At 38.9% G+C, this 18,276-nt stretch overlaps 1 protein-coding gene across 2 annotated transcripts in view; it reads right to left on the reverse strand.

The window, feature by feature from the left end:
* The window catches only part of adam19a (ADAM metallopeptidase domain 19a), a 107,495-nt gene that overhangs the window by 33,080 nt on the left and 56,139 nt on the right, over positions 1-18,276 (reverse strand). For both annotated transcript variants that reach the window (XM_024288298.2, XM_024288297.2), the window contains exons 4-5: positions 7,733-7,814; positions 1,622-1,698 (exon numbers count right to left, since the gene is read on the reverse strand). In XM_024288298.2, the coding sequence (XP_024144066.1) occupies positions 1,622-1,698; positions 7,733-7,814 (159 nt within the window). The remainder of the gene's footprint in view (positions 1-1,621; positions 1,699-7,732; positions 7,815-18,276) is intronic.

Genomic DNA, 18,276 nt, shown 5'->3' on the forward strand with positions numbered 1-18,276 from the left:
TCTCCTTGAAAACTCTCCTTTTCCCTCTAGGAAAAAAGGGTTTGGAATGAAAACTAGGTTTGATCTGAGAGCTGAGTTCTCGTGTCCTCGCGAGCGGTCCTTTCTCAGAACAACATTTTCCGTCAGCACTTTTTATGCCAAAACAAAGTATTTTTCATTGAATTAGAATTTATTAAATCATGTTTTGTAAAACTGTTGCACAGCCAGGGAAACCTGATTCAGCAATAGGAAAAACAAATAAAAATCTTTATTATTATGCCTGATAGCCCAGGTCCAGCTGTCCCCATAGAGTCAGAGCGTGTGAATGAATGCAGCACGAAGCAAAACTCCTTTTAGAGAAATAAATGGATTCCTCTGAGCCCGCTGTGTTTGCTGTGGTGTTAAAGTCTGCTCTGTTAGAATGGTCAAGGTGAAACAGATTTCATCTAACTCAAACACATCGTTACCTTCCTTCAGCACATTCTACAGAACTCTGTACTCTTCAAGGTCAGCTAACAAATGACATTCAAGTTGACTCTGTAAGCATTAAGCTTTTTCACAAACTGGAATCTGAATCTGAGGAGAAAAATAGTGAAAGATGTAAAAAATAAATCTTTTATTTTTCATTCTTGGTGGTTTTAGAACCAGTTAAAACAGTTGTATCTTACGCATCTTACATATTTACACAGGAATAAAAACATATGTGCTAATTATTCTTCTATTTTGATAAATCTTGCAAAAGAAGAACTGTGTTAACCTTTAACACCTGAGGCGTCGTCGGTGACGCTTAAACACAAAATCTTTAACATACTGTAACTTTTCAACCGTTAATGCAATAATTACATTGATCGATTTAGCAATTAAAAAATGACTGTAACTCAAAGAACATAAACACTGGAGCTCCAATGTTAAAGGGTTAAATCTTTACCTGAATCCTTAGTTGGTTAGTATTGGTTAGAAATTTACAAACACCTGAAGAATATGTTTATGATTGATTTTCCATTTTCTTTTGAAAGTCTGTATCTCTGTAACTGGACTCATGAAGGTCTTAGCCCATCAGACAAAAAACTTGTATTCATCCTGCAGGCAGCGAGTAAAAAAGCAATTACTAAAAGATGGCTCAGCAGAGACCCACCAACAACAGAGGAATGGATCACAATAACCAAACACATCTACACAATGGAGAAGCTCTCATTCTCACTTCAACTACGGACAGAACAACTCAACCAAATATGGTGTAAATGGACAGAATATGTCAAACAGACCTGGTTAGATTTAAGTTTTACAAACTAATTGCTGGATTGTACATTTTTTAAACCCCAATGCTAGTCTTTATGTGGTCCCTTATATGAATCTAGGTTTGTGTGTCTACTTTGGTTTATTTTATCTTTGTCAGACAGATTGCTGTCCAGTTACTAAGTGTTTTTTTTCTCCATTATTTTATTTATTTATATATTTATTTATTTATTTATTTTCTTTCTGGTGTGTATTTCGTTGTTCTATACCCAATTTCTATTTCTGTTTTTTTTTCTTATTGTAATGATCTGCATGGAAAGCTATAAGAAATGAACGAGCTTGTGTAGCAATTTGTGTTGTAATCTAACTTTCCTAGAAAAAAAAATATTAAAAAAAAAATCTTCACCTGAATCCTGAACATGTGCTGATCCCGACCCAAGAGTCAGGATGTCCCCTCACTTGGCCGTGGTAGAAACAGTGATTCTGAAAGAGAAAAGTATTAGAATTAGTACTTTAAATACGTATAAAAACCTTTTGTGATGTTTGCTCAAAGACGTTCTTCTGTTTAGTTCATGGTTAGTATTTACTGGCTGCAAAGCATATCAATAAATGTGTGCTCCTGAATTCCACTCATACTCTAAATGACAGAAGTTTGCATTTTTCACAAAATAAATCCTGCAGAAACTCTGAGATGATCGTCTGCAGAAGCAGACCTGAACTCTTAATGTGCTGATAGATATTGATCAGAAATGACAGGTGCCACAGCCTTTCAACCGTAATCCAACAGCTGCCGGAGGTAGTGCAAAATAATGTAAAAGGTGGCGTCTTATAGGAGACAACAGATGAAATTCCAAGGATTCCTATCTTAGCCTTGAACAAACCGCTGTATGTAACGTTAACAGTTTTCTGAACAGCACATGAACATTTGCTGTTCTCTCTGGAGTAAAGGCCTCTTGAAATGTCTTAATAGAATCTAAAAACTAAACATTCATTAAATGAAACATGTATTTATAACATTTTGATAAATTGTCTGCTTTTAATAAAGGCTCTATTGTAGGACATCTTGAAAGCATATTAAACCCACACGGATACTGAATATGAGTATTTAAGGATGACACTAAACCAAAGGTCTGCAGCTCCAGAGCCACATGTGGCTCTTCAACCCTCCACATCTATGGATAAAGACAAAGCAAATGATAGTCATTTTTAAAAGGAAGGGCTGCTAACTTAGCATTGATTTAAATTATTCGAGTTAAGTTTGTGGCTGAGGTGAACCTAGAGGATAAACTGTAATGTTTTTTATATCCTGCTGACATCATTAGGCTCATTTACTTTACATTGTCTCCAGAATACACAATGTTTCATGTTTATGCTCCAGTAGTAAGTAGGGAAGAGGATGACAGCTCACCAAAGTAAACCTAAAGTATAACAAGAAAACATGTCAGCTTTGTCTTCTGTTGCTTAGGAATACATTAGCTTCACTTGGATGTTCCTGTTTGAGACAGGAAGTCTTGCATTTTGAAAGAAAGTCATATGAGCTTCTCTCAAAAGTAAAAAAAAAAAAAAAAAAAAAAACAACTTTACACTTCCAGAAAATTCCACTTTATCTTAGTATTTATTTATATATTTGTGTCCAAAAATTAATACAATTCATATTTATCATAAGAAACGACAATGTAATGATGCAAAGTAGAATTCAATTTTGCTAAAAAGTTTTAAAAAAGGCTTTGCGGTTCCTATTAGGTTTTGATCAGTACCAAACAGGCCCAATGCCTCTTTCACTGGTAAAGGTTGCAGACCCCTCCCTTAAACTGCAGCTTCCCAGAACATCCTCATCCAACGACTTCATTATTACACTTATAGTTTAACAGCTACATCATTTCAAATCCCTGATGCTGTTAGTAAAACTGTTCACTGCTCAAAACAAGCTCAAAGCAAAAGAGCAGAAAGAAATCCCCGCTTTCAGCACTCAGAGGGCACTCAAAAGGCTTTCCTAAAGGGTAACAGAATATCACCTTCATTGTTGGAAAAGGCTTTAACACCTCAAGGATGAAATGATCCCCGCACGTTTATTTTGACAGTTCAAAAGTCTCTCGGCTCGCTGGAGCATTAAATTAGGTATTTCATTTGAACAGCAGCACTGAGTGCTCCGTTGGAGCCCATGCATTAGTCTGGTGACAGTAAAGACCCCCCCAGCAGCTCACTGTAATAAATCAACTTACTCATACAGGATGTAATACAGATCATGCTTAAGAGGCTCACATTCCAAAACAAGCTGTGGTCTGTTCCTCCTGGACGCCCATTGTCATTTGGAAAAAGTTCTGCTACTTCTGTCAAATGGGAATAATTGGAACACAATCAGTACACTGACTTTAACCCTTTAACACCCGAAGTGATGCTTAACACAAAATCTTTAACATACGGTAACCTTTCAAACGCTAGGATCATTCCAGTAGATTGTGAAGGAGAAAAGCGGCTCGGTTTTCTCCTTCACAATCTACTGGAATGATCGTGTTAACGTTTGAAAAGTTACAGTAAATCAAAAACAAAAACACTGGAGCTCCAGCGTTAAAGGGTGAAAGGCAGAAGTCAGTTATTGAGTTGCAAATTTGAGGATTTTTTTGTCAGGTTTTTTATATTGTGTTGAAGGTCCTCTAAAGAACAGAATAATCCAGGATCTACACTCCTCCCCACTCAGTAGCAAAGCAGCTTTACTCATTTTTGTTATAAGTGATTCCATGATTCCCTACATCATTTCTGACATCAGCCACATGATTCTGAATAACAAAAATGAAGCCTGAAGCGGCACTGACTGATAATTTTATGAAGAAGGAATGTCAGATTGAGCAGGACACACCTGGATCAGGTGTGTTCATTCAGTCAGAATGAGAAGGGACCTGACTGAGCTAACCAGCTCCAAGCAGGTCTTGGAAAACAGACCAGGAGTGAGCAGCTCTGCTCTAGTGGAAAGTCTCCAGCCTCTCCTGGGCCACTGTCATTTCACACATCCGAGCTGCAGTGGACACAGACGGTTCCAGTCTTTGGATCTATGAAAACTTCCCTTGAGGACAGAAATTACTCTTGTCGTTTGTCCTTCTCCTGTGAAAAGTCTGATGAAAATCCTGGAAATGAACTCAAAGCAGCCAGAAAAACAGAGTAAACTCCTGTATTTACTGTTCCTTTTTGTTAGCAGTAATAAGAAGCATGGAGGCGTGATGGGCTTTGTTAAAGGCTTTGCTGTCTTTAAACAAACAGCGGTTGAGTGCTTGATCTCCCCAGGGGGGCTGGTGCTGGTGGTCTTTGATGGGAGTCTTCTTCATCCACAGACATAATAATGGCTGCCTCAGGGTTAGCATCGCAACCGTCAAATAAAATCCCAAAGGATGAGACTGATCTTCTTTAGTCCTGAAGCAGCAGAACCACTCGATCTAAATCCTAGTTAGAGTCCATCTGGATCATCTGATGGTGAATGAAGCTCTCCCTATTTAAACCTGGAACCACCATGTTAATGGGAAATGGGTCTGATAAGCTCACTGGCAGCAGCACGCGGTCAGACCTTATCATAACAGGCTTTGATTCATCATTTTATTGCATTTGTATGTCAGCCTCACACATAAGAAGATTGGATAGACAACTGTTTCACTCATGTTTAAAACACTGATACAGCGCGCTGTCTTATTTGTTAGCTGTTGTGTTTCTTTAGCACAGTGATTGGACTGAAAGTTTTACATTAGATCAGTGGTCTCTGACCTTTTTCTGACAATATTGTCACTGACCGGCCTGTACGACACTGAAGGCAGCTGCAACTTGTTCTTTAGCTTCCAGTTTTCCTTAACTTTTTAGCTCCGACTTTTGAGATGTGATGGATAAAAAAACGAAAAGAAAAACAGTGACTAGAATTGGTATTTTTAAATACAATAATAAACATGAATCCTCCATTTAAACAACTTTATTAGCAGCATCCTCATAACATTAGACAGCTGGTTGCTGAATTTATCCATTATTATTATGGTCTGTGTGGGCAACTGTCACAATAAATCTGTATTTGGAGTGAATCTCCTGTTTTTTGTCAGTTAAATGCAGATTTCTTTGACTTTGAAGTCAAGGGCTCTTCTTGCTGCATATTTGTGTTCAAAGAAACTTTCCAAATCTGTTTGTTTCTTGCTAACTTTGATAGCTTGGGGAGTTTTAATGTAGCGGTCGGTTTAAGAAAGTAGCGGATGGATTTTCAACATGTCGAGTGACTTGATATTCGGACTGCCACGACTAGTCGATTAGTATACGACTAATTTAATAGTCGATTAGTCGTTTTTTTGTTATTACTATTATTTTATCTCAGAAATACGGTGCACGCTTTCTGGTTACAAGCCACGAAGGAGCTTCCAGAGTCTGTAATATACCATAATCATTTAGAGAGAACAACAAGTTCTGATGTGTTTTCCAAAGTTTTCATAAGGAGACTTTAAAATTCCACCAATGATCACATGATGATGATTTTAAGACTGGATGAAGGACATGCTTGACATGGAAAAGCTAGAGTGAGCAGCTCCATCTGCTTTGACCATGTTAAAACAACGGTTACAGCCATTCCAAATGGGTCTGTTATGCCACAACACTGCAACAAACATCAATTCTAAGGTGTGTATTCTAGAAAAAAGAAAAAACATGAACATGTGTGTACTTAACTGCAGTGGTTTATAGTGAAGACAAAACATGTTTTTGGATCACACACTCATACATTTAAATGAGTTAGCCATTACCAGAATATATCCATTGCAAATGGTTTCATTATGTACGAACAGGTAATGGTTTTGACAGGAATCAGAGCCTCAGGGAGACAACGGCTGCCCTCACTCTGCAGAACAGAATTTTTGATGAGGAAACATAAATATATAATTTTACAACCTTGACTTGAGAGCAGGTCTCAATTTGTTTTCAATAATTTGCATGTGACAGGTGAGACGAGGCAGTCAGTGAGTGACTCATGCTGCGAGCAACAAAGCCTCTCAGAAACCTTGGTGTCACAAATGTGAGCTGCTTTGGAGGAGATTGGAGCCGCTGCACAGAGAAGTCCTAATGAAGAAGAAAATGATGTCAAGATATCTAAATATGTTTTCAATGTGCAAACTCAATTTGTGTATCTGTAAAAACAATTTGCATGTTTTGCACATTTACAATTCAAATGTGTCCTAGTGTAAAAAAATAATGATGCATGTGTAAAAAAGATTTACTGCAATTAAGATTCATTCAAACATTCCAAAATGTTTTCTGTCAACACAAATATTTTTCAAGTGTACCGAACCATACACAAACACACACGCATGTGTTTTATCTCTGAGTGAGCACACAAAGATCTATGGACTCAAGCTATAAGACACCATTTTGACATCACAACTGATCAACAAATGAGCAACTTCCTGCTGTCATCAGTTTACACCTCCAACTAGTAGATCAAGTTTCACATCTTCAAGAGATTTTGAGCAAATCTTTTCTTTGTTTCAGTTTTGGTAAGGCTGGTGTTTTTGCCTCTTTTAGTTTAGCGTGTGACAGATGCCAGAACAACTGCTGGAAAGAAGAGCAGCTGAGAGACATCTACAGCTGTTGAAATAAACCTGCACATGTCCTTTTTCAGTCGATACTCTTGTTTCCAAATCCAGAACTCCTGGTCTTGTCCTGATGGTAGAGGGGAGCAATTTTGTTTCGCCACATATTTTTATTTTGATGTATATTGTTTTATCTCCAATTCATGGCAGTGGAGGACTGCAACAGACGGGTGACCTGTCCAGAATGAACTCTGCATTTGCCAAGCAGTAGTTGGGATAGGCTCCAGCAACTCTGTGACCCTAAAGGAATTCTGTGGGTTTGGAAAAGGATGGATGAAAAGACTGTGGACAAGATGACTATTTTGTCTATTTTTTGAAAATCAAATTTTTGTTTTATTTGAGGGTTTTTCTTTTGAACCCAATGGTTTTTCCAAAAGCACATGTGGATTGGATGAACTCCAAGGACTGAAGCACTCAGCGTAAGGTGTAAAGCTGATCCACAGTCTGACGATTACAATAAAAACTGTTCCTCCTGAATCAGTCACATGACTATCAGCGGAGTTCTCCTCTCCAGTACCTTCAAGTAGACTTTCTAAGTGACACCAGGTACGTCCCTGTAGTTACAGAACCCAAAGGTCCCCCTTCTTTAAGAGAGGAACCATTACTCCTGTCTGCCACACCAAAGTCAGAGAGCAAAGCTTTCAATTTAATGATCTAATTTCAATCAGTTCTCATTTATGGTGGATGCCCCTCCAACCCTTTCTAGGGAGGGGTTCCCGGCATGTCCTGCTGGGCAGAGATCCCAGGGAAGACCCAGAACTCGCTGCAGAGATGACGTTTCTCAACGGTCTAGAGAAATGTCTAAAGATTCCCTCAGTGGAGAATAAGGAAGTGATCAGGGAAAGTCGGCCACTGCTGCCCCCATGACCCGAGCTGAAGAGAGCGGTTGGACAGAAAACAAATGGAATACTTACAGTGTAATTCTGATTTTCTAAAGTCACCGGTTTCCCATCTTCTGAGTAGAACGTCTCTGTAAAGTCTGGAGCCAGAAGTTCACTAAAACAAAGAGAAAGAAATCCGTTGAGTTCATTGTAGTCTATGATCATCAGAACAGGAAGTCCACAAGTTATCACAGAAAACCATTTGTTTACATATCATATTGTATGTTCATGAATATTAAAGTCAACTTAAGTCACTATTGAATACAGATGCGACACTGGCCAATGACTGTGGACAATGACTGTGTTAACATCTAATGATGAGGTTTATTACACTTTTAAATGCTAATGTAAAGTTGACTGGTGCTTAGAAAGCACAAAAAAATAACAACAAAACTTTATTGTTCCAGTTTAATAGACAATCACAGTGACTTGCACAGTGAGCATGTTCTAAAGCTGACACTATTTGAGAGAGTATGAATACAAAGCAATTTAAAAATTAAAATAATCATTATATACATATGAAGGCAGCATCAGCATAAACAGGGAGAAAGGGGCTGCAGGATGAGAATTAACATCCCATGTTTCACCCACTACTGATAAAGACACCTAAACATGGATGTGAAAGTAAGTACAAGCACAAGACAAACTATCTGACTTAACGTAACCAGGATAATGTGCTTCTCATTACTGACTGAAGGAGAATCAGGTTTGGATTATTAATAATGTAACCCTTTAACACCTGAGCCGTTGCGGGTGATGCTTAAACACAAAATCTTTAACATACTGTAAGTTTTCAACCGTTAACATGATAACTCCAGCAGACTCTGAAGGAGAAGAGCTGAAATCAAAGAACAAAAACACTGGAGCTCCAGAGTTAAAGGGTTAACACAAGAAACTGGAGCACTAGAAAGTGACCTCAAAGGATATAAACTAACGCAGAAACACAACAAACAACAAAATCACAAGTCTTCAAACTAAAATGTTTGTATTGGAAATAACACTTTCTTATCTAATAAACATAACTGAGAAATAAATCTCATCAAATCAAGAGAAGTCTTCAAACTGTGTGCTAAAAGCTGAAGAGTTTACAGCCTCAAACACACCCGTTACTAACCCAAAAACAAACAAGTTAAGCTCACTTTGCTCAAAACTAAAGAAAAGTCAGTGTCTCTCTGAAACAGGAAGAATGCACCTTGCTCTGGAACCAACAGTGGACATGGATTTGTTTCCTGAAGCCTGAAAGCAGCAGATGTAGCTTAAGTGAAATATCAGGAGGTATGGGAACACCTCACACCTGTGAGGAGGCTGGAGCTGACAGGACATACACAGATAAATACGCTTCAACATATGTTTGTTTTCAGGATTTCTAGAACCTTGAAGATTTCCCTGTAAAAACCAAAACAGCCTCCAAGGATTACAGGAAAACAGCTTCACACAGAGAGCTATTTTCATACCTTTGAACAAAACAATGAGCTTCATATTAAACTCAGAAATACATGAAAAGAGGCTATAACTGTATGTTCACACAATCTGGAGCAGCTCTCCCTTAAGCCGTTTTTGTATTGTTAATAATCCCAAGAAACAAATCTGTTTTAATTCATTCTTCTGAACGCTCTTTAACTTCTATTGAACTATGAATCAACAGTTCTGCTTAATCCACTTAAGGTTCCAAGGACAAAAACATAGAAAGGAATATCAGAATGCTAATTCACCGAATTACTTTGACAGAGAAAGGATGAAAGGCTGTGTTCTGTAAATACAAAGGATAAAATCAATCAGTTAAAATGAACACAGGAAGCCAAAAGTGACCAAAGACCTTATGCTAAAGAAACTAACCACGCCTCTTCTCTCTTGGCGGTCCAGAACAATTCAAAAATGACAAACACTAATCATGTTTCCTTCTGTTGCCCCGTCACAACTGACTACAAACACACCATTTTAGCCCTGAGCCACATGCGTTAATAGCAAGGTGAGAAAAGTAGATCAACAAGATTGGGAAGAACAGATGACAGTCGTCTCTTTTAACGTCTTACAAACTCAATAAATAAGATTGAATTTGGTGAAATGAGTGACATTGTTTTACGTCAGAAACGTTCAGATATGAGTCACAGTAGACATTAGGCATTTCTTCTTCTTTGTCTTTCAGCTGCTCCCTTTAGAAGTCAGTTTGGTGCAGTGTGATTCATGTATTGTTCCCCTCTCCCACTCCCCTCTGCAGAGCGGGAGAGATTTCAGATTCAGTGCTCCTGTTCTTGGTCGTGGACCTCGCCTCTGGCTTGTCATGGCTGTGGACCACGCCCCCACCTGTCTCCCTGTCCTATCTGGCTGAACTCTATTCCAACATGTAGTTGTAGAGTTAGATAAGCTATTCCTCAGTAACAGTCCCGGTACATCGCCAGTCCGTCCTAGGAGAGGATCTCTCCTTCATGTGGACCTCCCTGAGGGTTCTTCTATTTTTTTTGAATCAGGTTTTTTAAGAGTTTCTCCTTAACGTGAAGGAGGGTCTAAGGTCAGGGATAACCAGTTTCATTTAGTCTGTTTAGTTTAGCAACCAGATATTGTTTATATTTCCTAACTGACCTTTTATTTCATTCACACATAGATTCTCTGTCCTGCTGCAGCTGATCTTCATTCCTCTCCTTTTCAAACCTCCACCTCTCTAGATGTTCCTCCACCTGCTTCCTGCTCTCACCACAGTCATCTGCAAACATCATGCTCCACAGAGATTCCTTCTAACCTCATCTGTAGACATGCCTTTTTACGCTCACGCACAGAACGGACCTTTTTTAAGGACCCTTTAAGGACCCTTTAAGGACCCTTTCAAATGGGTTATTATCTATTCTTTTGCCAACAAAAGTTGTACGGTTTAGGTAATATATAATTTTATTTTAAAAAATCTTTTCTGAAATTAATATATAAATAAATATATTTATATATATATACATACATGTTTCAGTGCAGCAAAATACTACAGTTGGTATTCTAAGTTGGAAATATTTAACATTTTAAAAACTTGAACAGAACAACTAATAGGCTGTTATACTTTCTTAAGCAGAGATTAAACTGTAGCAAAAACACAATAAACAAAACATTTATATCTTCACGGTACAAAGTAGGTAAACAAGCTGTCAACTGGATTTGATTCATCTTTAATTATCAAAGATATTTTTAAATCATTTCACTTCCAAGACGCTTTCTCCATTCTCAGTTCATTTTTAACCAAATAACAACAAAGTTGTGACACAGAGGCTGAGACGTTTGGATCCGAATGCAACATGGTTTAATGAGAACAAAGAGCAGGTAAACACAAGACAAGCCGGAGTCAGGAAACAGGTCAGAGTCAAAGCAAGGAGCGAGGCAGGAGGCGAATAAAACCGTCAGTGGTTGAACAGCAGAGAATAAACGCTCAGACTGATGCTGTGGAGAACAAAACAAGACTTCACACGGAGCAGAGTGGAGAGGAGCGTTAAATACAGCATGGGGAGTGGCATGAGTGAGGAACAGCTGGTGAAGGTAGGAGCTGCAGCAGATGCATGATGGGAAATGGAGTAAGGAAGCAAACAGATCCAGTCAGTACTCTGGAGAGGGCTCCCCCTTGTGGTCGGAGGAGGACATAACTGGTTAAACCCTGACCGAAATAAAATCATTAAAATATGTTTGTGTTTATTCAGCTACAGCCTCAACAACCATGTGCCTTCATGGAACTGTTTGTGCTGCAAAACACACGTGAGGCCAAATATATTTTACCAAAAGAAATACTTCCATAAACTATTCACATTTCATTCTTTAACCCTTTAAAACAAGAGTTCCAGTGTTTCTGCTGTTTGATTTTCTGTGACTCATCGAGCTGCTTTTCTCCTTCAGAATTTACTGGAAATATTGTGTTAATGGTTAAAAGTTACAGTATGTTAAAGAAGTCAACTGATGCTCAATACAAATATTCCCAAACAAAGCTTAATTATTGATGTCTATTGAATGTGATAGTCACATGAAAACAGTTCAGACTTTTTAATAATGGTGAATTTAGGCGTCAGATGGGGGCAATCCTCAATTTGTGGAGAAAAATGTTGTCAAATCAGCTTCTTACAGCCAAACTGTCATTAAAACATGAAATTAGTGCTGCCAGAAACGATTATTTTAATATTCGACTAATCACTGATTATTTTTTCCAATTAGTCGACTAATCAGGTCATTTTCAAACTGGATGTAAAACACACATCTTAACCATCATTAGCTGGAATCTAACTAAAAACTAGATATATAGTATTACCTGTGATAATGCTAGTGTGAATGCTGGAAGCTGAATATGGCCGCTGAAGATGTTAGTGCTGAGAGCTGAAGATGCTAAAAATGTATTACTAAAATGCTGAAATAATAGCAAAATTCAAAAACAGCCTAAAAAAACATAAAAAAACATAAGTTAGCCAATAAAGTTAGCATGTAGCTGAAATATTAGCTAAACTCCAAATTAGCCTAAAAAACTGAAAAAAATCTAAATTAGCCTAAGTAGCTAGCATGCAGCTGAAATGCTGCTCGAATATAGCCTAAAAAAACTTTTAAAAAATCCAAAATTAGCTGAAACAGCTAGCATGTAGCTGAAATATTAGATAAACTCCAAAATAGCCTAAAAAACCTTAATAAATGCCAAAATAGTCCCTAAATGTAGCACAATGACATTATAACTTTCAACTTTACTACACTCTGACACCATATAATATAAAGTAAAGACTAATCGACTATTAAATTAGTCGTCGACTATTTTAATCGCCAATTAGTCGTCGATTAGTCGACTAATTGTGCCCTACATGACATAGAGAACAATAACTTCATGTATTAAAGTTAAAGGCTGAAATGCATTAGTTTCATGGAAACTGTCTCTATCGTTGCGCTCTCATATACCAAACAAAAAGCATTTCTCCAATCTTTTCTGTTAGATCTTAGTGATTCCATTCTTCTTTGTTTTCTCCTTCGAAGCTACAACCTTTGTGGATCTCCATGCCTCATGCTGTGCTTTGCCCTGCCATGAATCCTCATTAAAAAGTGCACATGGATCTGAAAGGACTGCTCAGTAGTCTTGTTAGGACATAATCTCACCAACACGCTCAGATATTTCGCTTTGCTTGGAGCGTCGGCTGCAGAACCACACGGTGAGGCCGGGGTCAAACCTCTGTGAGGAAAATAAGTATTTAAGGGCAGAAACAAGCCAGTCTTTGGTGTGCTGACATCATTTACACTAATGAGCCAGCCAGGAGGAGAGCCGTGTCGTTTGCTGTGTGGATCTCCATACTAATGGTAAATGGGCTGCATTTGTACAGTTTTTCTATTTATGCTGACAATTTGTTACCCAGCAGCCCACATTTTCCAATTATCTGCACTTTCTGAATCGCTGCAGGTGAGCTAGTGTTAGTGGTATGAGGTTGCCATGGCCAGAAATAAAAACACAATTCTTCCTTTTGGGGAACGACACAAAGCTTAATGAGTTAACAGTGTTCTTGTAGCAGTAAAACATAAAGAAACTGAATGCGATCACAGATACTTTACTACTCTGTACATGTCATAATATCAAACCAACTGGCAATTGATGTGCAAAATAAACTAGAGGCATCACATTTACTGGAAGCATCTGAAGGGAAGTGAGCTGACAGCAGTGTAATACAGCACATTATGAAGGGGAGATGCTTCAGGTTTCATGGATCAGTTCTGTTTATTTCCTTCACTTGTCCTGTCTGAGCTAACAGATACGAGCTGAGCTTCTTATGGACAGTTTCAGTTGTCAAATCTGGGGTTCTGTCATCTTTGGACACACATGGCGTGCATTTTAAAAATCCTTTGTGTATTAGAGGCTAAACTTCATTTTTATGAGCACAGACATAACACTATTGCAGACTTCTAGACCTATCCGGTGTACCACATCTTTACCCAGTCTTTACTACTATGGTGCAAAGGCATGGTACACCCTGGAGATCTATCTAGGGTGTACCATGTCTATGGGTCCAGCTTCTCCATAACACTGAGAAAGAATGAGAGGATTTAGAAGTTGGAGTGACAGATGCATGTCCATATAGAGCTGATGTTTGTTCAAAAACAGAAACTCACTCTCAAACACGTCTTTGAAGTACCACCTACATCCCTCCCTAAACGGAGAGGCAACCTGAGGGACATCAGTCTGATACCAGCACCCAAAATCAGTCCATCACAGGTATCCCCACGGCCAGAGGTCACAGAAGCACAGAGAGTGCTGGCTGCACCCCATGCCCACAGGACTGGCAAGGGTCCACCCACATGAGAGCCCCATCCAGGCAAGGAGCCTGCCACCACCCACCCGACCAGAACCTCCATAACCTAGAACAGAACAAAAGCCCAGCTCAAGGGAGCACAACTCCCGTACCAAGGCAGAAGAAAGCAGAGATTCAACAGAATGAAAGGTTAGCAAGGACCAATCAGGCTCCAAGGAGACAAAGGAAAGGTCAACGACCTACCTGATGTCAGTGTAAGTCGCACAAACACAGCAACAAACCAAGTTTACATCTGATCAAAATATTGAGGAAGAATGCAAGAGTAAATGTAGAAATAAAAGTACCACCCTACATCTCATCCAGTCTCTTTAAGGAAAAAAAATTATGTCTTTAGGAGTGCCAGTGGAGCAGAGGTAGAGCGGTCAACCTCTGATCAGAACATTGTATGTTCAGTTCCTGCCCATGTGTTGAAGTGTCCTTGAGCAAGACACTGAACCCCACATTGCTCCTGGTGCTTATTGGATGGCACCGGAGCCATCAGTGTGCGAATGTGTGTGTGCATGGGTGTCAGTGTAAAGTACCTTGGGTCTTCTCAGAGGGTAACTGTCACGAATCGGTCCCGTCTCCCCCTCTGGCCATCAGTGGGGGGACTAGCACTTCCTGGGTCTCCCCACTACACTTCCCATCAGCCCCTGCTGTCATTCCCAGAAGCCCCACAGCTGTTTTCCATCTCCAATCATTCCCAGTGCTCAGTGTGAAGTCTTGTTTGTGCCACTCTGCCTGCATCTCTGAGCGTTCTCATCCTGACCCGATCTTCTGTTTCATCTGACCCTGACTCGTTTGCCGCCTCTGATGCCCTCATGCTCGTGTTTGACCCCTGCCTGCCTGACCCTGATTTAGCTTTGTGGACTTTTAACTGTGCTTCATGCCTGTTCTCTCGTCTGTGCTAGTAAAACCTGCTGCGCTTGGATCCAGCCGTCTGCCTGTTTGTGACAGTAGCAAACTGCTGTATAAGGATTTACCATTTAGAGTTCTGTAGATTTATTTGAACATTCTCTAAAAGAAATGTTTAGTAGAGATTGAAACAAGAGAAGGAACCACAAACACACAGAGACAAACATCGCCTTAAGATTATTTGTTATCCATGGACCTCATGACCACACTGCAGTCAGAAGCAGAATGTTAAGGACATGAATACGAGTTTATGACGGGAAAGTCTTGCAGACAAAGGAGGTTTCATCCAATGGTTATATATACCTGAAAGGCAGGCACGTATGGGAAAAGGAGAGTTACTAAATGTTTCTTTTGCTAGGAATCCATTTCTTAATTGTACTGAGATAGTCTAATGGGAACTCTTCAAACAGTAAAGGCTGGAGGAGCAGCTGTTCTCAGAAGTCCTTTTTTAAAGAGTTAAAGAACACAGTATTAAAAAGGTTTAGAAAACAACATTTAATTCTATTAGGCTTTCAACTAATAAAAATACAGACTTACATAAGTGGGATCACTTTCTATGATCCTGGAAAGCTGCTTAGACTCAATCATCATGACAGATGTTTGTGATGCAGGTTTAATGTCCATCCAATCAGACAATCGTTCAGTGATATAATTCTACATCCAGTAAACATGCAGCCATTGAATTTCTTCTGTTTTCTGCTCTTGTTACTTTAGACCTAAAGTCTCTTACAAATGTTACAACCAAGATCAAGCTGGGAACACATTTGTGTTATAGGAAATGTTCAAGTTAGGAGAAACATAATGATTAGAGGCCAGTTGTTCAAAGACTCACACAGTAAAGTCTTTAGGAAACAGTTACATTCACACCAGGATAACAAAGAGAGAAGAGGGAGATGGCAGTTACAGATTCTCCTCACCTTGTATCCCTAAGACAGGGGTGTCAAACTCAATCCCACAAGGGGCCAAAATCCAAGACACACCTTAGATCATGGGCCGAACTGGATAAACATTTATTGAACACTCTAAAACTACATTTTTAAAACTGTAACTTTTTAACATAACTATGAACTAGATATATAGTATTACCTGTAATAATGCTAGTGTGAATGATGTAAGCTGAATTTGGCTGCTGAAGATGCTAGTGCTGATAGCTGAACATGCTGAAATTGATAGCTAAAAATGCTGAAGCTAATAGCCAGCTAAAATATTAGCTAAATGACAACAAAAAAAACCCTAGGTTAACCAAAACAGCTAGCATGTAGCTGAAAAATTAGCTAAACTTCAAAATAGCTTAAATGACCAAAAAAAAGCCTAAATTAGCCAAAACAGCTAGCATGTAAATATTAGCCTGACTCCAAAACAGCCTAAACAACTTTAAAAAAGCCTAAATTAGACAAAAAACAGCGAGCATGTAGCTGAAATATTATGTAAACTCCAAAATAGCCTAAAAAATCTTGGTAAATGCCAAAATAGTCCAAAAAGAGAATGCCCGTTTTTAAAACTGAAAACTGTAACTTTTTACCATAATTATGAATAATAAAAATGCAGGAATATTATTCCAGAATAAATCAACTTAAACCTTAAATAACTTTCAATATTTTACTCTCCATAAAACTATATTTTGTCAAAATTATACAAGTTAGAAATAAGTACAAGATAACATCGGGTCATTAATAACAATAAAATAAAATGATCTGGAGGGCCGGATCTGGCCCCCGGGCCTTGACTTTGACTTTGACCCTAAGAACTCTGGTTTGGCTTCAGACAGAGTCTAGTTTTCTTCAGAAATACTCTCATGAATTTGGTGGGTCAGTGGTGGAAAGGCCACTGAGCAGAGAGAAGTGGTGGGGCACTCTGGTGGAACAACCACCTCACCTTAAATGTCAACCATCCAACAGAGATAACGGCAAAGTGGAGGTGGTGGAGGACTGCCGATACTGGAGAGATCAGGCGTAGAACACACTGGAAATTCTAAAGTGAAGTCTTTCCCAAAAACGATAGAGCAGATGTTACAGACACATTTGAAGGAGATTTTATAAAATATCTGTTTACATTTAATTCATTATGGAAGACCTGCATGGACCTATTGTCTATACTTTGGTTCTAATGTCCAGATACTTCTTAAATTCTGCACCATTCTAATTATTAAACAGTAAAATCTGTCTAGTTTTCATTCACAGTCATTTCACCTCATACTGAACAACATATTTGTTGAGCTAAAGTCAGGTGTCTGCAGGAGGAAGTGCTGTTGTGAAACTTCGTGCTGCAGATGTGGAGGAAGTGAGATGTAAAAACTGAACTTTTCTATTTCCTTTTATCGACACAAACACTCACAACTTTGTTGTTGATCTTCTTTTCCTGCTATCGCTGCTTTGATGCATAGCTGCTGAAGTGTAAATTGAATTCTCCGGAATCTTAGCGCAACGTTTCTGTTCTGGAGCACTGCGGTTAACAGGTGTGAACGCTCACTTGTGTGAAGCACAGCGGCTGATTGGTCGGTTCAGAAGGAAGTATGTGGTTCATTGCACACCCTCACACCACGGCTTAATGTGTCAAAAGTTGTTTGCAGCTTGATGCTATCACATTGGAAGTTTTACTGAATGCTCTATTCTGAGCACATGCCACTGAGCGTGTACTTTACCAAATAAGGTCATAAAAATAACTAAAGCTTTTTGGCAAATCTAGTTTTTATGTTAGGGTTCATTCATGAGGCTGTGAACAAAGAAAACCTTCACAGTCTTTATTTTTGTCCAACCACTGCTTGGTATTAATCTTTTTGAGAATCAGGAAACCATCCATCCATGTTCTTAGCCCATTTTGTTAGTTTTGGGGTCCCAAGGATACTGGAGCCTCACGCAGCCACTCGTAGGCGAAGCAGGAATCCCCCTGGACGGGTCACCAGTCTGCTGCAGGGCCTCAGTCACACACAGTCACATCTAGGGACTATTTGAATCACATGAGTCAAGGTGATGAAATTTGAGAGCTTTCCTTTTTTGACTTTACATTAATGTAATGCAAAGTCCAATTTTTGTTATATTTAACATACAAAACTTAACTGATTCAACAGTTAACATGTGTTATTAAAAGTATTAACCTTTGTGTGCACTTGTTGAGGATGTAACAGGTCTTGATATTTCACTTTGATCATGACATTGGACCCAGCATGTGATTGACTTCCTGTTGTTTCCTGCATCACCTTTGATGAGTTTTAAATTCCTCATACACTGAAAGTTATCATCCACACAGAAATCAAAGAGCGTTTTCTCTGCAGGTCCAGTCCATAAAGCAATAAGTGAGATGCAGAAACGTTCTGCTTTCTACTTCACCGTGTTTAAGTAGTGATGTGGTCTCCTGTTTATGTTCATAAACGTCACAAAATGTCAAATT

The sequence above is a fragment of the Oryzias melastigma genome, linkage group LG18 (assembly GCF_002922805.2).
Source record: "Oryzias melastigma strain HK-1 linkage group LG18, ASM292280v2, whole genome shotgun sequence".
Taxonomy (NCBI): domain Eukaryota; kingdom Metazoa; phylum Chordata; class Actinopteri; order Beloniformes; family Adrianichthyidae; genus Oryzias; species Oryzias melastigma.